Source organism: Pan troglodytes, chromosome 4, assembly GCF_028858775.2.
Source record: "Pan troglodytes isolate AG18354 chromosome 4, NHGRI_mPanTro3-v2.0_pri, whole genome shotgun sequence".
Classification (NCBI taxonomy): domain Eukaryota; kingdom Metazoa; phylum Chordata; class Mammalia; order Primates; family Hominidae; genus Pan; species Pan troglodytes.
The window spans coordinates 43,837,706-43,859,768 of record NC_072402.2 but is presented as its reverse complement, the minus strand read 5'-3'; the positions used below and the strand labels follow the sequence as shown (position 1 = coordinate 43,859,768).

The 22,063-nt window shown below is 42.4% G+C and overlaps 1 protein-coding gene across 2 annotated transcripts in view; it reads left to right on the top strand.

Moving 5' to 3' along the window:
- MAP1B (microtubule associated protein 1B) overlaps positions 1-19,092 on the top strand; it is a 102,358-nt gene extending 83,266 nt beyond the window's left edge. The window contains exons 4-6 of one of the 2 annotated variants that reach the window (XM_063810101.1): positions 3,399-9,900; positions 13,093-13,331; positions 14,617-19,092. In XM_063810101.1, the coding sequence (XP_063666171.1) occupies positions 3,399-9,900; positions 13,093-13,331; positions 14,617-14,772 (6,897 nt within the window). In that variant the 3' untranslated portion in view covers positions 14,773-19,092. 2 annotated transcript variants of the gene reach the window in all.
- The last annotated feature ends 2,971 nt before the right edge of the window (positions 19,093-22,063 follow it).

The window sequence follows — 22,063 nt, the reverse complement described above, 5'->3', positions numbered from 1 at the left end:
TGCCATCCTGTTAGAGTTGACTTAGCCACCATCATCCCAATGTCAAGAGCTTTTATAAATACCTTAATTCTGCCATTCCACATTTTGCTGTGTCTCCCATTTTCATACCATCCACAAATATGATATGCATGCCTTCGCCATTTTTATCCAAGTGAATACAGGCCAGAAAATGAGACTTGAGGCAGCCCATCATAGACCTCCCTCCAGGTTGACATTAAGCAGCACTATTTATATGGCTGGCTGGAAATCCACCTAATTCTGCTATCACACTGTTCAGGGATCCTATTAAATGTCTGGCTAAAACCCAGAGATACACTGTCTACTGTATTTCCTCATCAGCCAAGCAAGTAACCTAATCAAAAGGAAATGTAGTTCATAGGCCATGGTTTAGAAATTCAAATCTTGTTTCATTAATCTCATCTGCAGTAAAACCATTTATTTCTTACATCTTCCTTCCTCTTCCAGTATGCCTGCATTTAATCAGAAAAAGTAATTAACAAAAAAGATTATCTTTGTCCCAAAGCATATTCCTCCTGGTTGCATCTGTCATCCAACTTTGTAAGAACCAGGGTAGCACTCAGTGTGGTTACATCTGAAGTACCCACTCCAGGAAGATAACATGTGTTGAACTGGCCAAGTGTGGCACACAGATCAACAAACATCTACTGAGCCTGATTATGTATTGCGGAAACAAAGATAACTAAGATACAAAGATACAGAAGATATATTTCCTGCTATCAGAAATGTTTAGAGTAGTGGGTTATAATAGTTACCGTTTATCATGGTGATGATTTCCCAATTTGTTCAGAAGAAGCCTCAGTTTCCAAGTCTAAGAACTAGTCACAAGCTTCCTTGCCACTGCTAACATTGTTGGATCCTCCTTATGGTTCTCATCTATTCATTGAATAAGCTTGGTCAGGTGCTGCCATGGGCTGGCCACTCTTAAGACCCTGTCTTTGCCCTTGAGGCACTCTCTACTGTGCTTGTTGGCCCACAGGTCTGGAAAGAGGCTGTGGGGGAAAACACGGGCTTCATTCTGTTGTGTAGTTCCAAGGATGTAGGAGTTGTTCTTCCTCCTCCTCCCTCTGCCCAATTCCATCTGTCTGTTTTATGACTGAGGGCTCTGTCCAGCCCTGTCTCTGCATTCTTGTCTCATCATTCAGAATGTGCTGCTGTTTCTTCAGAGGGACCAGATTTTCCTTCTCTGGAAAGAAACCTGTCAAAGCAATGCTGGCTTTCTTTTCTGCTTTGCCTTGTACATCACGGTTGTTCATTCACCAGTGTCTCTTGGCTATCTTTCATGACCTCTGACTTCTCAGAATTCTGTGCAATCTTGTTTTGTTTTGGGGTCATTTCCTGCATTTCATAGAAATTCTCTGGATAGAGGTGAAAAGACGGAAAGTAGGAAGATATTCCTTAAGTCTTTCTACCTTCTGCTTCAACCTGGTAATTACATACTTTACATAAAAAGAGCTAGTGATTGAATGCCCCCTGCTCACAGCTGGATTATACCCTTGGCTGCCACACCTCTCAGCTAGGGTGGAATTTCAAAAATTAAAATGAACTAAACTTAATTTTTAAGTTTCACTATTAAAGATACAGCAGTTATTCTAGATTTGCCCCCTAAAACATATTATAAAACATGAATAGTTTGCATGTGCTTTGTGTGAAAATTGGGATCTAGAGACTTTTAATTGTGCTATAGTGATTGTGATGAGAGTCTCTGCTAATTATTGTACAAAAAACCATATTTGATGCCCTATGTTTGCTTTGGCCAGCAAATCATTTGAGCAAAGATGCCTGTCCCCTCTACCCAAAGATGGTATTACCATTTGCTTTTTCACTTTTCTTAGCTCCCAAAAACAGGAGTTGATTCTTATCCTTTTTATAGAAAATTGTGAAGTCACAGAAAAACAACAAAGTTTTATTATTTTGTTATTTTGCGGCCCTTTACATAAAATGTTATGCTTAGGACTAATATGCTAACAAAACAAAAATGACTATTTTACTGCAATATTGCAGTCGAATATAGGAAAACTCAGATTCTATAAATTATTCTTACACACACTCATAATAGTAGCCTCAGAATGCTGATAGTCAGGAGATAGAGGAAACTAATCTAATACTAGAAGGTAAGAGTTCAGACCTGCTGGCTCAGGGATGCCTGGACCAAATGAAACCTTGGCTTTACCCCTTGATCATTTGTCATCCAGAATACAGAGCCCTTTTCAGTTGAAACTCTGAGCTGATTTGTGAGCTTTACTGAGACAGAAAGAATATTGGAGTTGATGGCATGATTCTCCATCACTAATTTGCTAGGCTAAGACCATGAAATATATGGCCATAATATGGAGTGAGAGAGACAAGTAGTGTTTTTATTAAACCACAATTTCTGTTTTGGTCCTGATTTGCTTTTCTATGTTTACATCCTTGGGAAGTACTAAACAATGTGTTGAAAAATGTTTCAGCCACATTTGATCTTAGCTGCTCACACCCAACTTGCCCTGAAAAGAATGGGAGCAGTAAGAGAACAGAGTGGCTCACTGTGGAGTTAAACATGAGCAAATGGGGAACGAATTTGGCCACTGGCTTTTATAATTACCCAACCACTTTAATGTCATGGCTTTAATAAAAAAGTATTTGTATCTGCAGAGAATATGCTGGGTGACCCACTCATGTTTCAATCAGCGTGCACTGATGCCAGAAACCAGTAATTTTTTGTAGTAATAGGCAATCCATAACTTCTTGTCTCCTATGGGGAAAAACCCACCAAGGTTTTTTCTTTTTTACATGCCAGATCCTGAAAGGAGGCCACAACAAGTGCCCTGTTAATCTGAATTTCTTTAAGGTATCAATCAGGCCTTTTTTTTTTTTTTTTTTTTTTTTTTTTTTTGCCAAGTCTAGTGGAATAAAAGAAAACATTTTTTATTAGTGGTGAAATGACCCAGACAGCTTTCTCTTGTGATAGTTTAATGTTTTTTTTTAAAGGGCATCTTTGCCTTTATTCTAGGGGTAATATTCAAAGTGTTTCATAACCACTGCAGCACAATCCTCAGTTGCCCAGGTGGTCACTGGTGTTAGAACTGGAGCAGAGTACTGGCATTCCCCTGCTGGGCAGGAATAGATGGTGGAGGGGCTGTTGGGGAGGTGCCAGGGCAAGTGGGTACTGGTTGAGGTAGAAGCCAGTAGCAGCGGGGCTCAGGACAAAGGCTGTTCACCTTCCAGTAGGGAAGTATTTCAGCATTTAAGCAACCGACATCACTACGAGAGTGCATGTCTGAAACTGGTCCTATGTGCATCCTGTGATCCTGTAACACATAGTTATAGCTGGAGATGATGGATCAGTGATGATAATCACTTACACCTTTTCTTTCTTTCTTTCTTTCTTTAAAACCCAGATCGGGGAGTTACTAAGCACCACCCATCCTGCCAACAAAGCCAGCTTAACCCTGTTCTGTCCTGAAGAAGGGGACTGGAAGAACTCCAATCTTGACAGACACAATCTCCAAGACTTCATCAATATTAAACTCAATTCAGCTTCTATCTTGCCAGAAATGGAAGGACTTTCTGAGTTTACCGAGTATCTCTCAGAATCAGTGGAAGTCCCATCTCCCTTTGACATCTTGGAACCTCCCACATCGGGTGGATTTCTGAAGCTCTCCAAGCCCTGCTGTTATATTTTTCCAGGAGGGAGGGGCGATTCTGCCTTGTTTGCAGTGAATGGTTTCAATATGCTCATCAATGGCGGATCAGAGAGAAAATCCTGCTTCTGGAAGCTCATCCGACACTTAGATCGAGTGGACTCCATCCTGCTCACCCACATTGGGGATGACAATTTGCCTGGAATAAACAGCATGTTACAGCGGAAAATTGCAGAGCTCGAGGAAGAACAGTCCCAGGGCTCCACCACAAATAGTGACTGGATGAAAAACCTCATCTCCCCTGACTTAGGAGTTGTATTTCTCAATGTACCTGAAAATCTCAAAAATCCAGAGCCAAACATCAAGATGAAGAGAAGCATAGAAGAAGCCTGCTTCACTCTCCAGTACCTAAACAAATTGTCCATGAAACCAGAACCTCTGTTTAGAAGTGTAGGCAATACTATTGATCCTGTCATTCTTTTCCAAAAAATGGGAGTAGGTAAACTTGAGATGTATGTGCTTAATCCAGTCAAGAGCAGCAAGGAAATGCAGTATTTTATGCAGCAGTGGACTGGTACCAACAAAGACAAGGCTGAATTCATTCTGCCTAATGGTCAAGAAGTAGATCTCCCGATTTCCTACTTAACTTCAGTCTCATCTTTGATTGTGTGGCATCCAGCAAACCCTGCGGAGAAAATCATCCGAGTCCTGTTTCCTGGGAACAGCACCCAGTACAACATCCTGGAAGGGTTGGAAAAGCTCAAACATCTAGACTTTCTGAAGCAGCCACTGGCCACCCAAAAGGATCTCACTGGCCAGGTGCCCACTCCTGTGGTGAAACAAACAAAACTGAAACAGAGGGCTGATAGCCGAGAAAGTCTGAAGCCAGCCGCAAAACCACTTCCTAGCAAATCCGTGCGCAAGGAGTCAAAAGAAGAAACCCCTGAGGTCACAAAAGTGAATCACGTGGAAAAGCCACCCAAAGTTGAAAGCAAAGAAAAGGTAACGGCGAAAAAAGACAAGCCAGTAAAAACAGAGACCAAACCTTCAGTGACTGAAAAGGAGGTTCCCAGCAAAGAAGAGCCATCTCCAGTGAAAGCCGAGGTGGCTGAGAAGCAAGCCACAGATGTCAAACCCAAAGCCGCCAAGGAGAAGACGGTGAAAAAGGAAACAAAGGTAAAGCCTGAAGACAAGAAAGAGGAGAAAGAAAAGCCAAAGAAAGAAGTGGCTAAAAAGGAGGACAAAACACCTATCAAGAAGGAGGAAAAACCAAAAAAGGAAGAGGTGAAAAAAGAAGTCAAAAAAGAGATCAAGAAAGAAGAGAAAAAAGAACCCAAGAAAGAGGTTAAGAAAGAAACACCACCGAAGGAAGTCAAGAAGGAAGTTAAGAAGGAAGAGAAGAAGGAAGTGAAAAAGGAAGAAAAGGAACCCAAAAAAGAAATTAAGAAGCTCCCTAAAGATGCAAAGAAATCATCTACTCCTCTGTCTGAAGCAAAAAAACCAGCTGCTTTAAAACCAAAAGTACCCAAGAAGGAAGAGTCTGTCAAGAAAGATTCTGTTGCTGCCGGAAAGCCAAAGGAGAAGGGGAAAATAAAAGTCATTAAGAAGGAAGGCAAGGCCGCAGAGGCTGTCGCTGCAGCTGTCGGCACTGGAGCCACCACAGCAGCTGTCATGGCGGCAGCTGGAATAGCAGCCATTGGCCCTGCCAAAGAACTCGAAGCTGAGAGGTCCCTTATGTCATCTCCTGAGGATCTAACCAAGGACTTTGAAGAGTTAAAGGCTGAAGAGGTCGATGTAACAAAGGACATCAAGCCTCAGCTGGAGCTAATCGAAGACGAAGAGAAACTGAAGGAAACTGAGCCAGTCGAAGCCTACGTCATCCAGAAGGAGAGAGAAGTCACCAAAGGTCCTGCCGAGTCCCCTGATGAGGGAATCACTACCACTGAAGGGGAGGGCGAATGTGAACAGACACCTGAGGAGCTGGAGCCCGTCGAGAAGCAGGGAGTAGACGACATTGAAAAATTTGAAGATGAAGGAGCCGGTTTTGAAGAATCTTCAGAGACTGGAGACTATGAAGAGAAGGCAGAAACTGAGGAGGCTGAGGAGCCAGAAGAGGATGGGGAGGAACACGTATGTGTGAGCGCCTCCAAGCACAGCCCCACTGAGGATGAGGAAAGTGCCAAGGCGGAGGCTGATGCATACATCAGGGAGAAGAGGGAGTCTGTGGCCAGTGGGGATGACCGAGCCGAAGAAGACATGGATGAGGCCATTGAGAAAGGAGAGGCTGAACAATCTGAAGAGGAGGCTGATGAGGAGGACAAAGCTGAAGATGCCAGAGAGGAGGAATATGAGCCGGAAAAAATGGAAGCTGAAGACTATGTGATGGCTGTGGTCGACAAGGCTGCAGAGGCTGGTGGTGCCGAGGAGCAGTATGGATTCCTCACCACACCAACCAAGCAACCGGGAGCCCAGTCTCCTGGCCGAGAACCTGCATCTTCAATTCATGATGAGACTTTACCTGGAGGCTCAGAGAGCGAGGCCACCGCTTCTGATGAGGAGAATCGAGAAGACCAGCCTGAGGAATTCACTGCCACCTCTGGCTACACTCAGTCTACTATTGAGATATCCAGTGAGCCCACCCCCATGGATGAGATGTCTACCCCTCGAGACGTGATGAGTGATGAGACCAACAATGAAGAGACGGAGTCCCCTTCTCAGGAATTCGTAAATATCACCAAATATGAATCTTCATTGTATTCTCAGGAATACTCTAAACCTGCTGATGTTACACCGCTCAACGGATTTTCTGAAGGATCAAAAACAGATGCCACTGATGGCAAGGATTACAATGCTTCAGCCTCTACCATATCACCACCCTCTTCCATGGAGGAAGACAAATTCAGCAGATCTGCTTTACGTGATGCTTACTGCTCTGAAGTGAAAGCCAGCACCACATTGGACATCAAAGATACCATCTCAGCTGTTTCAAGTGAAAAGGTCAGCCCGTCGAAGAGCCCGTCCCTGAGTCCATCTCCACCATCACCCTTAGAAAAGACCCCCCTGGGTGAACGTAGTGTGAACTTCTCTCTGACGCCCAATGAGATTAAAGTCTCTGCAGAGGCAGAAGTAGCCCCGGTGTCTCCTGAGGTGACCCAAGAAGTAGTTGAAGAACATTGTGCTAGTCCTGAGGACAAGACTCTGGAAGTGGTGTCACCATCTCAGTCCGTGACTGGCAGTGCTGGTCACACACCTTACTATCAATCTCCTACTGACGAGAAATCCAGTCATCTCCCTACAGAAGTCATCGAAAAACCACCAGCAGTTCCAGTGAGTTTTGAATTCAGTGATGCCAAAGATGAGAATGAAAGGGCTTCAGTAAGCCCCATGGATGAGCCCGTGCCTGACTCAGAGTCTCCTATTGAAAAAGTTTTGTCTCCTTTACGCAGCCCGCCCCTCATTGGATCCGAGTCTGCTTATGAAAGTTTTCTAAGTGCTGATGACAAGGCTTCTGGCAGAGGTGCCAAAAGTCCTTTTGAAGAAAAGAGTGGAAAACAAGGCTCTCCAGACCAAGTAAGTCCAGTTTCTGAAATGACTTCTACTAGTCTTTACCAAGACAAACAGGAAGGGAAAAGCACAGACTTTGCACCAATAAAAGAAGACTTTGGCCAAGAAAAGAAAACTGATGATGTTGAAGCCATGAGTTCTCAACCAGCACTGGCTCTGGATGAAAGGAAATTAGGAGATGTTTCTCCCACACAAATAGATGTCAGTCAGTTTGGATCTTTTAAAGAAGACACTAAGATGTCCATTTCTGAAGGTACTGTCTCAGACAAGTCAGCTACTCCTGTTGATGAGGGCGTAGCAGAAGACACGTACTCTCATATGGAGGGTGTGGCTTCAGTGTCCACAGCCTCAGTGGCTACGAGCTCATTTCCAGAGCCAACAACAGATGATGTGTCTCCTTCTCTGCATGCTGAGGTTGGCTCCCCACATTCCACAGAAGTAGATGACTCCCTTTCAGTGTCTGTTGTGCAAACACCTACCACATTCCAGGAAACAGAAATGTCTCCATCTAAAGAAGAATGCCCAAGACCGATGTCAATTTCTCCACCAGACTTCTCCCCTAAAACTGCAAAGTCCAGGACACCCGTTCAAGATCACAGATCTGAACAGTCCTCAATGTCTATTGAATTTGGCCAAGAATCTCCTGAGCAATCCCTTGCTATGGACTTCAGTCGACAGTCTCCAGATCACCCTACAGTGGGTGCAGGTGTGCTTCACATCACTGAAAATGGGCCAACTGAAGTGGACTACAGTCCTTCTGACATGCAGGACTCCAGTTTATCACATAAGATACCACCTATGGAGGAGCCGTCCTACACCCAAGATAATGATCTTTCTGAGCTCATCTCAGTATCTCAGGTAGAGGCCTCCCCGTCCACCTCTTCTGCTCATACCCCTTCTCAGATCGCTTCTCCTCTCCAAGAAGATACTCTATCCGATGTTGCTCCTCCCAGAGATATGTCCTTATATGCCTCACTCACCTCTGAAAAAGTGCAAAGTCTGGAAGGAGAGAAGCTCTCTCCAAAATCTGATATCTCTCCACTCACCCCACGAGAGTCCTCTCCTTTATATTCACCTACTTTTTCAGATTCTACCTCTGCAGTCAAAGAGAAAACAGCAACTTGCCACAGTTCCTCTTCTCCACCAATAGATGCAGCATCCGCAGAGCCCTATGGCTTCCGTGCCTCAGTGTTATTCGATACAATGCAACACCATCTAGCCTTGAATAGAGATTTGTCCACACCTGGCCTGGAGAAGGACAGTGGAGGGAAGACACCTGGTGACTTTAGCTATGCCTATCAAAAGCCTGAGGAAACAACCAGGTCCCCAGATGAAGAAGATTATGACTATGAGTCTTATGAGAAGACCACCCGGACCTCGGATGTGGGTGGCTATTACTATGAGAAGATAGAGAGAACCACAAAATCCCCAAGTGACAGTGGCTACTCCTATGAGACCACTGGGAAAACTACCAAGACCCCTGAAGATGGTGACTATTCCTATGAAATTATTGAGAAGACCACACGGACCCCTGAAGAGGGTGGGTACTCATATGACATAAGTGAAAAGACCACCAGCCCCCCCGAAGTGAGTGGTTACAGCTATGAAAAGACTGAGAGGTCTAGAAGGCTTCTGGATGACATCAGCAATGGCTATGATGACTCTGAGGATGGTGGCCACACACTTGGGGACCCCAGCTACTCTTATGAAACCACTGAGAAAATTACCAGTTTCCCTGAGTCTGAAGGTTATTCCTATGAGACATCTACAAAGACAACACGAACCCCTGATACTTCCACATACTGTTACGAGACTGCAGAGAAAATCGCTAGAACCCCTCAGGCGTCCACATATTCCTACGAGACTTCAGACCTATGCTACACTGCAGAAAAGAAGTCCCCCTCAGAAGCCCGTCAGGATGTCGATTTATGCCTCGTGTCCTCTTGTGAATACAAGCACCCCAAGACAGAGCTTTCACCCTCTTTCATTAATCCCAATCCTCTTGAGTGGTTTGCCAGTGAAGAACCCACTGAAGAATCTGAAAAGCCCCTCACTCAATCAGGGGGAGCCCCACCGCCTCCAGGAGGAAAGCAACAGGGCCGACAGTGTGATGAAACCCCTCCCACCTCAGTCAGCGAGTCAGCCCCATCCCAGACCGACTCTGATGTTCCCCCGGAGACTGAAGAGTGCCCCTCCATCACGGCCGATGCCAATATCGACTCTGAAGACGAGTCGGAAACCATCCCCACAGACAAAACTGTCACGTACAAACACATGGACCCACCTCCAGCTCCCGTGCAAGACCGCAGCCCTTCGCCACGCCACCCTGATGTGTCCATGGTGGACCCAGAGGCCTTGGCCATTGAGCAGAACCTGGGCAAAGCTCTAAAGAAAGATCTGAAAGAGAAGACCAAAACCAAAAAGCCAGGTACAAAGACCAAGTCATCTTCACCTGTCAAAAAGAGTGATGGGAAGTCTAAGCCCTTGGCAGCTTCACCAAAACCAGCGGGCTTGAAAGAATCCTCGGATAAAGTGTCCAGGGTGGCTTCTCCTAAGAAGAAAGAATCTGTGGAAAAGGCAGCAAAACCCACCACCACTCCTGAGGTCAAAGCTGCACGTGGGGAAGAGAAAGACAAGGAGACCAAGAATGCTGCCAATGCCTCTGCATCCAAGTCGGCCAAGACCGCCACTGCAGGTAGGTTGAGAAGGCTGGGCATTGGATATATGTCACAACCATTCTACTTGCGTTTACAGCCTTTATATTTCCCTGTTTGGCTTTGTACTGGGAAGATGAGGGAGCACAATTGATGCTTTACCTTCCCTGTACTCTTCTCCTCTGCCCAAAGGTATATATCTCAGTCCAGTGTGGCCTTAAGGCTTGGAAATAGCTCAGTGTATGGTTCAAAGCAGCTGTGATTCATCACTGGGATTCCTGATTTTGTGCCGTTTTGGAACACAGCAACTACAGCCCTGTTCTAAATCTTCAGAACCAAGGATGTGTCTTTCAGGTGCTTCTGGAAGACTGGTTTCAGCCATACTGGCCTCAGAATCCAGCAGGGTAACACAGGCCAGGAGCTCCCAAAGGCCTAAGGAGAACCAGAGGTTTCACACCAAGACTGGATCGACCAGTCTAGACCCAAGATTTAGAGTCCTTTTTTTAAAAAAAATTTTTTTAAATTAAAAATGTTTACATTTTTATTTAAAACATCACCAGGTTGGAGAGAAATCCTCATTAAAGGCAGTGTTCCATTTTCTTATCAGCCAAAAAATACTATATTTTCAGTTGACCAGTGAGTGTCCGGTGATAATTGAGAGAAAAACATTGATGGCTCTTTTCTTACCCTTCTCTTACCCCATGGCCTCATTAGTAGAGACTCAATGCTATTTCAGATTAAAATTCCACTTGGAAGCTAGGTGCATGGCCTCATGCCTGTAATTTCAGCACTTTGGGAGGCTGAGATGGAAGGTTAGCTTCAGCCCAGGAAGTTGAGACCAGCCTGTGCAACATAGCAAGACCCTGTCTCCACACACAAAAAAATGTTTTTTAATTAGCTGGGTGTGGTGGCACGTGCTTATAGTCTTAGCTACTTGGGAGGCTGAGGCAGGAGGATCACTTCAGCCCAAGAGATCAAGGCTGCAGTGAGCCAGAATTGTATGTATCACTGCATGCCAAGCCTGGGTGACAGAGCAAGACCCTGTCTCTCAAAAATAAATAAATAAGCAAATGAAATGCCACTTGGCAAGAGCAGGTATCCCTGATTTTTGATCATTCATGTTTTGGTCATGATTCTCAGATTTATCAGGTTCTCAGCAATGACCTGGGCTTTTGATGGAACTGGTCTATGGCAGTACTGCTTCATTTTGTTGCTTCACATCAATCACAAGGATTGGCATTCATACATTTTATTTGCTTTAGGTAATTATTCAGAGATTTTTAGATCACAATTCACAAAGTAATGTAAATGGACCCAAACATGTAAGGCACAACAGAATTTAAATAACATTGCCCTGATTTATTAGGGAAAATCTGATAGAGTAATCTTTGGAGCTCTCCAATTAAGTACACTTTAGGATACATTTGTTAAAACTGCAAATTTTTACTTTAAACAATATGGAGTATCAATTTTAAGGCTCAGTTCTCAGCACATTTGGCCTTTCTACATGCACATAGAAAATAATCGGAATTTTTTCATGTTTAAAATGAATGAAAAACCACCAGATAATTAACCCTTTCATCTGAAAGAGTTGACAACTGACCTGCACTTAGGAGAAAACATGAAATCCATTTAAACAGATAAAACCAACCGCAAATTTGCCAGAACATATACATCCTAGCCCACACAATTTTTAAAAAAACTTTTTTTGGACATTTAAAGAGGTAATTTAAAGGCAAAGTAATAAGTGAAAATGAGTTAATTTTCATTTATTTTGGAGATGCTTTTAGATGTCTAAAAAGGCAAAGTTGCAGTACTAATTGACTTTTAAAGCAAACCTGGGCAGTTCTGTCAGTTTGTGCTTCTGTGAGCAATATTCATTTGATGTTGATGGTAGTGATTTAGAGTAGAGGGCGAAATTGGCAGACATGTTTAATTACTGGAAGAACTGTAACTCACAAACTTCTAGTACAAGTCAGAATTCTTTAGGAATTCTTTGGATATTTTGAGGGCTTTCGGCTCAGATTCATTAAAATAACCTATTGATCTATTCATAGAATGAATTAGCTTATCCAATTATTACTTTGGCTGATTCTCACCACTCCCTTACCTCTCTAAAAATAAAACTGGACAGTTGATAGAATTAGCTGGTGGTTTTCAATCTGGGATGATAGTCTTTAAATATCCTATGGAGAAAGAGGATTAAGCATGTAAAATCTAGCTGGTGTTTTAATTGGCTTTACAGCAATGAAACCAGCTGCGTATTAGAATCGCCTGGGGTGCTTTTAAAAGACAGTAGTTCCAGGCCCCAACCCAAGCCCACTTAAGTCAGACTCTAGAGAATGAGGCCTGGGTGTCAGTATTAAGCATCCGAGGTGATTCTGATTATATAGTCAGGCTGAAGAACCACTGCCTCAAAATGCTAGTTCTATTAACATTTCAAAAGCTTTAAACTTCCTAACTGGAACAAGTTAGTTTTCCCAGACCTTTGTGATTTGACTGGGGGTTTTGGTTGCAGTCTGATATGTCCTGATTAGCTAGAGAAAGCCTAGTCTTTCTGAACCTTCCTTTGCCCAAGTTTGGCATCCAGCCTTGTCTAGGGAAAGAAGTATCACTTTTCAGAATACTGTGCTAAGGAGAGAATATGGTGTTTCATCAGTTTATGAATGAGATGGAGGTGCTGAGGGCCTTGGAAATCATATGGGGTTAAGATCAAAACTATTTGCTAGGTAGAATGTTAGGGTATAATATCCAGCTGTGGACAAAATTGCTATCAATGAGACCCTAAAATAGAGCACTAAGATCACTTAGCTATGTTTTGCCAAATACAGATGTTTTCTTTTGACTTTTAAAATCTACTTCTTAGATCACTTATCAAATAAAGAAGCACATTAACATCTTCTTTAGGAGGAGTATTATATCTAGTGCCATCTTGGGAAAGGCCTTCAAACTCTTCTTGCTTCCTAATATTGGTTGTCCACAAAGGGAAACTATCCCATTCTTCATTTGTCCTATTGAGGTGGTAAACAACCATGTTATGTTTTGTCACATTGCCAGCGTAAATGCCCTTGACAGATTACCAGGGAGATGGAAATGCTGTCACCACTTTGCATGTCTCAGAGGACCTACTTGTGATTGAATAGGGAAGGTGTGATTGAGTAGGGAACATGTGCTGGATGTACGGTCTCTTCACCTTGCTATGACCTTGCTTTGTCTTTGTTTATCTACCCAAGGACCAGGAACTACCAAGACGACCAAGTCATCTGCTGTGCCCCCAGGCCTCCCTGTGTATTTGGACCTGTGCTACATTCCTAACCACAGCAATAGTAAGAATGTTGATGTGGAATTTTTCAAGAGAGTGCGGTCTTCCTACTACGTGGTGAGTGGGAATGACCCTGCTGCTGAGGAGCCCAGCCGGGCTGTCCTGGACGCTTTGTTGGAAGGAAAGGCTCAGTGGGGCAGCAACATGCAGGTGAGAACTCCTCGACAGTGTCTGCACTGCCGATTGAGCTGTGTCCAGAGGCAATGGGAAGGAACCATGTTTAAAGAGGCACCTCATGTGGCTGATCGTGGATCCACATGAGGTGCCTCCTGTGTCTGTCACACACGAAATATCCTGAGAACACAGTCAGTTTAACACACAGTAGGTAGTATGAAATAATATTCTTGGCACCACCACCAACCACGGCCTTGGAGGAAAGACACCTTAACTAAAGCAGAAACCATTTATCTGCAAAATGGGCCTAAGATTAATTGCCCTTCCTCCAGTACGCCAAGAGTCTTGTGTGTGTGAATCAAAGCGGTCATATTTCCATATGAGAGCTGCTGAGGAATTGCCTTTCTTCCTTTGTGTTTTATGAGTAGACTGCGGCTAGGAATATGGCCATTTAGAAAAACAGCTCTCCATGTGAAATTCCACAGCAGGAGCATTGCTGAATATAGTCCCTCACAGGACACTCCCAACTCCCAAACATCATGCCTGACCACAAACCATCCCTTATTTATTTAATGACAGGGTCTCCCTATGTTGCCCAGGCTGGTCTCGAACTCCTGGCCTTAAATGATTCTTAGAACCAGCCATTATTAATTCAGCTGTGATCTTTGCTTATCAAGTTTTATTTGTGGTTCTGTACAAAATTACCTAGTAAATTGTGCTTGTATCATATTATATAGAATTACTTGTTATTTAATCATATGAAATCTAATGAGAGGCACCCAATGGCTCCCTACTGAATGCTAGATGGAATTTATACTATTCAGGACATTACTTACCCACCCCATACCTCCATCCCCAACCACACACATAAAGTAAAGGTGCAGATCTTTGTTCTCAGGACAAAATGTTAGTTACTCACAATGAGTGGGCTTTTGAGGGCTTTGAAGTGCTCAATAAAATCCTTGGATTAAATATGCAATATCTTTTATGCACAACTTACCAGTTGTGTTAAAGGAAATACAAAAAATTGTACCCTAACGGAAGCACTTCTCTTAACAGTAAAGAACTGAGAAACTGATTAATTGCTTTTGGTTCCAGCCTTCAATTTCCCTTAGAAACAATAGCTTTTCTTTGCAGCTTTATTCTGGTTCCTGGAAAATATACATTGAAAAATCCTTTGCATTTCTTGAGGAAAATAGAAAAGTTTTCTCTCATTTCCCTTCTTCTTCCAGTGGTCTAACTAATACCTTGCTATTCAATTTTTTTCATATGGTTTCTGTTTCTGCCCTTAAATAGCTATTTTTTTTTTCTCTCCCTGCAGGTGACACTGATCCCAACTCATGACTCAGAAGTGATGAGGGAATGGTACCAGGAGACCCATGAGAAACAGCAAGATCTCAACATCATGGTTTTAGCAAGCAGCAGCACAGTGGTTATGCAAGATGAATCCTTCCCTGCATGCAAGATTGAACTGTAAAAACCAAGGCCAGCCACACCACAGGATCTGAACTTTGTTTCCAGAAATTCTTCAATTTGAAATCACCTTTTCTAAAAAGTCAATTCATCTAGTTAAGTCGCTGAACAATTACCTGCCAAATGCTATACTGTGTCATGGTGATGCAAGTCACTAAATTTCTCAGTTTTTGCTGATTGCTAAGGGAAATAACAGTATTCCCACAATAGGGTTCAAATTCCTGCAAAATTACCTACCCCAGTTCATCTCTGCTGAACATTTGGAAACCATGCACTAGCCAACCCAACTGACTTCTGCTAGGTAGAGGCATTTGTCTTAGAGAGAGAGAGAGCGCAGGAGAGAGTGAGAGAGAGTGAGAGCACAAAGATAACGCAGGAGAGAGAGAGAGAAAGAATGAGAAAGAAAAGGAATGCAAGAGAAGGAGATGTAATGACAGAGAGTTCTGGTGAGATACCCAGAGAGAAAAAGAGAGAGCAGGGTGGGGTAAGGAGGAGAAAATAAACCAACAATTAGGTCTGCATTTCCTCAGGCAGTAGGCATTCTTTAGTCTACATAGGCAAAGTTTTCCATTTTTGTCAGTCTGAGTCATCAAAAAGAGTCTTAATTTTCTAAAACAAGTTGGCTAGAAGAAAGTAAAAAGAACAACACTTGTTATGAGGGCATGTGATATTTTCACATCTTAATTAAGCTCCTTCAGTTTGAAGGCTGCACACTGACATAATGTAGTGAGTGTAGACTGGCCATGCAAGTGGTTTGGGCCCCATTCAGAACTCTCAGACTCTAAACACACAAGTAGATTGATCTAAGGCATGCTCCCAGCATTTGTCCACCCACTTAGTCCACTCTGAGTCGATTAACCTGCATGCAGCAACACCCAAGTCCACCCCAATTAACTGAAGCAAATACCAAAGCAGTTGGGAGTACATATGGTAGACAATTTGCCTTAGGAAGTGACTTGAATGTACAAAGATACTTGATGCACTTATTTTTTAATGTGAGACAGCAAGTTTATAAAACATCCATATAGGATTATAGATACTTAAAGGAGCACGTGGGTGAGCGTGTGTGGGGGTACTAGAAGCTGATCTGATTGGTCCAACAGTTTGATGCTGAGTCATGCGTGTTGAATCCCACTTCAGTGCACCTGTGGCCTCTCAGTCAAACAAGTTGTGCCTTTCACAGCTTCTTTACTACTGCAAGTTCAAGACTGAAATGGCTTCTATGATCAGAACTGGGAAAACAGTGAATCTTATGGTGGAAGAGGTTCTCAGCAAGTGTACAGTATTTACCTTCCTTTGTCTTACATTGGCTTTTTAAATTTTCCATTAATTTCAACATAATTATGGGAACAAGTGTACAGAAGAATTTTTTTTTTAAGATATGTGAGAACTTTTCATAGATGAACTTTTTAACAAATGTTTTCATTTACAGGAAATTGCAAAGAAAATTCTCAAGTGATAGTCTTTTTTTTAAGTGTTTCGTAAGACAAAAATTGAATAATGTTTTTTGAAGTTCTGGCAAGATTGAAGTCTGATATTGCAGTAATGATATTTATTAAAAACCCATAACTACCAGGAATAATGATACCTCCCACCCCTTGATTCCCATAACATAAAAGTGCTACTCGAGAGTAGGGGAGAATGGCATGGTAGGCTACTTTTCAGGGCCTTGACAAGTACATCACCCAGTGGTATCCTACATACTTCTTTCAAGATCTTCAACCATGAGGTAAAAGAGCCAAGTTCAAAGAACCCTAGCACAAATTTGCTTTGGGATTTTCTTTTCTGGAAAAAAAATTAAAAGAAGTAGTACATTGAAAACAAATGAATTCTCAACTCCTACGGTTCATGTAGAGTTTAGAGAAAATTTCCATCATTGTCATCATTGAACTGTGAACCTGGGAAGCCAGATCATGATTAACACTGACATCAAGTTTCAAGTTGCAGATCAATGCACCCAGTGTTCAGATGCGGCAAACTTCTCCGTGACAACTGTGCTGTGCTCTGTCACATTACATTTCCTGCAGACTCTAAGATCTACGGAGTAGAGAACAATGACCTCATTTTATTTTCTATGTTAGTTATTTATTTCAAAATTAACATTTTAGTTGATTTTTGTCTGATAAGTCTATGTTTTGCACTGCTAACTATGATGAGGGTTTAAAAAAATGCTTCTTCAGGGTCCTTTCACTGAGGACCTATGCAGTCTACTTAATGCTGTGAATTACATTTTTCAAATGTTTAATTTTTTAAAGAAAATTAATATTCTATTTTTGTTAGGCTTCTCTAGAAATGCAGCTTTTATTTATTACCCCATTTCTTTCAAGTCCTTGAAAAATAACATATTAAGGGTACAAGAAATTAACACATGATGGAAAAGTCATTGTGACGCCAATGAATTTCATTGAGTATAAACTCATCTACTTCAAATTTATTTTATAAGACAACCTAAGATACTCAAGATAATTATTTAATGGTTAGCTCTTAAGTTGAATTGGTCTACATAATGTGTGGGAAGAAAACCAGATTTTTAGCCTTCTTGCCAAATCCAGACCTCTGGTTGATTTTTCTTTGACAGAAGATGCAAGTTATTTTCCAATTTCACAAATTAAATGTATTTAACATGAACATTATTTTGCTTTAAAAACTATAAACATTGTAGGAGAATTATAGCCAGTCTTCAGTTATAACCACTCCACCCTCCTCACTTTCTCTCTCTCTCTCTTTTTTTTTTTTTTTGCAATGGGATTTAATGGGAAAAATATGTAAAAACTGTCACTAGTCAGCTGGCTCTTTTTCCTATGAAATCTATCAGTACCTTTCTCCATCCATTGTTCTCAATAATGACCACAGAGCCTGAGTATACCAAGAAAACCAATATTCGCATTACAGGTTGCTCCTGTCCTTCCAGACACCTTTCCTGCCTGTGTGACTAACCTAATTTTGCTAGTTCCATAAATACACGATTAGTTTAGTAACAGCCATCACAATGTACCATGTACATTCATGGTGAGAGCTAAAGATCGACACAGACTTCTAGGAGCTTTGTTCATACTGATTACTTAATCCAATTGTATAGGTTGAATATTTGAGTGGAAGGAATTTACACTCTGTTTAAATGATGGGATTCTATCGAGATAGCACTCATGATCATGACCTTTTTGGTAGTATTCTTAAACAAAATTCTACAGAGACTAAATGTTAGAGATGATCCTCCATTTTCAATTTTAACCAATTCTGTCCCCTTTCTCAAAACCCTGAGCCCTGTGCATGCTTTCTCAGTCTTGTGGTGGGACTGGATACAATGACTAACTTCCCCTCCTCCCCTCTTTAAACACCATTTTCCATGGAGTTCAAAAAAATTTTTTTTCTTAACGTTACATATCATAGTGAATGGTTTCCCCAGTGTATATGAATGTTTTAAGTGTCTCCAATAGCTTATGCAGTCTAGGAGCTTTCCAATACTCATTTAATTAAGATTTAATCATTTGCTAATGGAAATCTTACCACCTTTCATTTTCCCTCTGTTACCAAATTTCAGCTCTTAGGAGCTGCTCTACAATTCTGAATTTGCTTTTCTTGCCTCTCTTTAGTCACCTGTCACAGGAGGTTCCTGCTCAGTAATGATATTGTGAGTTAGGATAATAACTTTTTTTTTTTGTGCTTCAGATTTAGAAGAAAAGATCCTGTTTCCATTTGAAAGGAACTGTAAGCTTTTATCTTTTAACCAACTGAACAATACACCAAAAGCAGCCTAGGGATGAGCATTTCTTTGAAAGCAATTAGGTTATTCACCTGGTATTAAAACTATTTACTGTTAAAAAATCTGTGACTTCATGAAGTTGATTTTTAAAGGCAGCATCAAAAACTGAAAAGGAAGGGAAAAAATAGGCAGCTTCTCTGCACTTGTTTGGAGCTCCCCAAAACAGGAGCCATGGAGAAGTGGCATCAAGACCGGGCTGCCCTTTCGAGAACACCCTGTGGCAGTTCAGAGACACGCTTTTCCTACACTGCATGCAGCCCCTCTTTCCAGCACTGGAAAGAAGTGGTCTTGAGCCCGGCTGAGAAGCACTTCACACTCCTCTCTCTTGTTCTGAATGGTGTTTGTGTCAGTCTGCAGCTGTGTATGGTATTATGTCTTATAATCCTGCATCACTTCTATCCTATCCAGTCATATCTAATGTAGAAAATTAGTTTCCAGTGAAAGTAATATGTAGTGCTTTTATGATATTTGTGTGCAATATCCCCTCTTCCATTGAGGATATTTGATGTAAAGGAAAAAAAAAACTCAGTTCCACAATAAAATACAAAAGTGGCAAAAGTTCATGTGTGTGCTGTGCTGTCTTTTGCTTTGTGTTCCTGAGTTGGGCTTTGCCACTCACGCAGAATGCTGGGCAGTCAGGGCATGACGGCAGGGGATGACTACGTTCTTTTCAAGATGGGCTCCCTGGCTTTTGGCAAACTGCCGAAAGCATCTTGCTAATGCTTGCAACTGCTACCTCGTTAACTTTTATAGCCAAGCTCTACAGGATGTGAGCGTGTAAGGACAGAAACTGGGAGGTGAAGGGAAGGAACAATTAAAATTATCGCTTAAAAAAAAAGAAAAAAAAAAGGATAGCTGGGTGCAGTGGTACATGCCTGTGATCCCAGTACTTTGGGAGGCCAAGGTGGGAGAATCATTTGAGCCCGGAAGTTCAAGGCTGTAGTGAACCATGATTGTGCCACCGCACTCCAACCTGGGCAACAGAGAGAGAGACTCTGTCTCTAAAAAAAAAAAGAAAAGAAAAGATAGACCAGACCAGAACCTGTCATATTCAGCAATTGTGCTCAGTACCTATCTTTCTCTTAGTTCCTTGCTCACTGTTACAGACTATCCTCTATCTAACTAACATAATATGTTGTGGATTTGACTCACACCCAGGAACTAGCAGTTGTTGGGAAAAAGTGATTATATATGTAGCAAAGAATACCTAAGAAGAGGAGGATTTCCTCCCTGTCATTCAAATGATTATTACACATTTACCCTGTACCTGGCAGTAGGTTATATTACAAGATATAACCTAACTGCTGCCCTAACTGATTGGGGGAAGACAGACCAGCAGAGGCAATGATACCACATTGTGATGGGGGCTCCTAAAATTCAAGAGCGAGCTTAGGTGACCATAGGAAAAGCACCACAAATGATGTCTCGGCTGAGCTCTGGAGTGTGCGTGTGTGTGTGTGTGTGTGTGTGTGTGTGTGCATTGGTTGGACCAAAAGTAAATTCCAGACTCACACAGGGTCTCAGCAGAGAGCAGGATCGGCATATGTCAAGGAGCACAGACTGCTCACAATGGCAGCCTGTAAATGGGGGAGGCCCTGGCACTTCAGTTTCCCACCATGTGGCCACAAAAAACATGCCCATAAGGTTCTCAATAGAGACCTCCAGGACTGGGCCCTGCCTGTCTGCAGAGATGGTCCTTTAGCCTCAAAAGACCCCAGCAGCCTGTCCTGAGTTATTATGATATCCCTCTGTGTGTCATATCCACTCCTTTTGATCTTAACATTTCCCCTCCAAACCATGGGGCTACATTGAATGGTCCTATCAGAAATCACTGCTTGCTAAGAGGGATTCTGAAATCCCTCCAGAAATTAAAGGGTTAAGCATGTGAGCACTCAGGGTGGGAAATCATCACTTACAGATTTTAATTTCATCTATCAGACTCAAATTAAATAGTAAATAAGTTGTTTTCTATTCCACTGCCAAATTGTTCAGTTCCAGGAAGCCTTCCTTCTGGCCTGAAGCCAGGGTGGCCAACTATCTTGGTTTGCTCAGGACTGCCCTGATTTCAGCACTGAAAGTCCTGTGTCCCAGAAAACCCCTCAGTCCCTGGGAACCAGTGAGAGCTAGTCACCCTACCTGAACCCTGCCCTGCTGTTTACATCCCCTTCTCCCCCCATCTAGGCACAATGGAGGGGGAAAAGTTGGCGGCAGCTTTCCTTCAGTTTCTTTTTTCCTATCTTCTGAGAAAATCAACGAAGGTCTGTTGAGGTCCTGTGATCATATTTTCTCTCTCTTCTTAATTGTACCGCTCATTCTGGATGATTTTCTATATCCCTACAATGCTTTTTTTTAACACACTCCTGACTCATGAATTCTTGGTCCCTTGCATAATTCCAGAACTATTTCCTCTTTGATCTTGTATTGTATGCCTTGGAAATTCACCGGAGCCATATATGCAGTTTTGGTCACACCCAGTTCGTTTAATATGAGCAGTTCTTCTGGATACTTCTCCAGGGGTTACTGGCAATGTTTTCACAGGTGGTGGAGCAGGGCTTCTGAGGTCTGCTTGATTCACAGGGAGATCTCTCCGTACACCAACAGACACAGCTCTATTTCATGGCTCAGATTGTCCCCACTAAAACCAGAAATGCATGCTGCTTTAATGCAGTCTCAGGAATTTAAATGCCATGTGTAAACTGATGATTTTTATAGTTATATCTGCAGCCTGTTCATCATCCCTTACCTCCAAATTCATATATCCAGTGCCCATTAAAATCTCCATGTGGATATCCAATAGGAGTCTTTAAAATACCCTAAACCAAATGTAACATGTCCCCAAACAAACCCCTGATCTCCATTTGCAAACTGCTTCTCCCCTAGGCTTTTCTACCTCAGTAAATGGCAAATACATATTCTTGTTGTTCAGGCCAAAAATTTTGGCCCATCAGCAAATCAACTGGCCGGCAAGTACTGCTGGCTTGACCTTCAGAATATATCAGTCTGATACCTTCTCCTCACATTCACGGTTACTACCCTTGTCCAAGTCAATCATTTCTCTCCTGGTTTATTGCAGGAGCATCCTAATTGACCTTCCGGTTTCCTATCTTTGCCCTCCTAGCTTATTCTCCATGTTGCAGCTACAGTAGAGTAATCCTCTAAAAATGTTAAGTCAGATCATGCCACCCATGCTCAAAGCTATTGAGTAAGTTCTCATCTTAGAGTAAAAGCCAATGTCTTTACTGATGGGCTAAGAAGGCTTACACAATCCATTCCTCCTCTACCCCTTCTCTCCGACTTCATTTCCCACTTCTCTCCACCTTACACATTCTGCTCCAGCCATACTGGCCTCCTTGCTATTCCTCAGGCATTCAGCCTTTCATCTCAAGGCCTTTATGCTATTTCCTTTGCTCGACATGCATTTTCTCCAGGTGATTCCACGGTTTTCAATCTCACCCATGTGGGTTTTTGTTCAAATGTCATTTTCTCAGGAAGGCCTTCCCTAACCACCTTATCTTAAGTTGCAATCTCCACC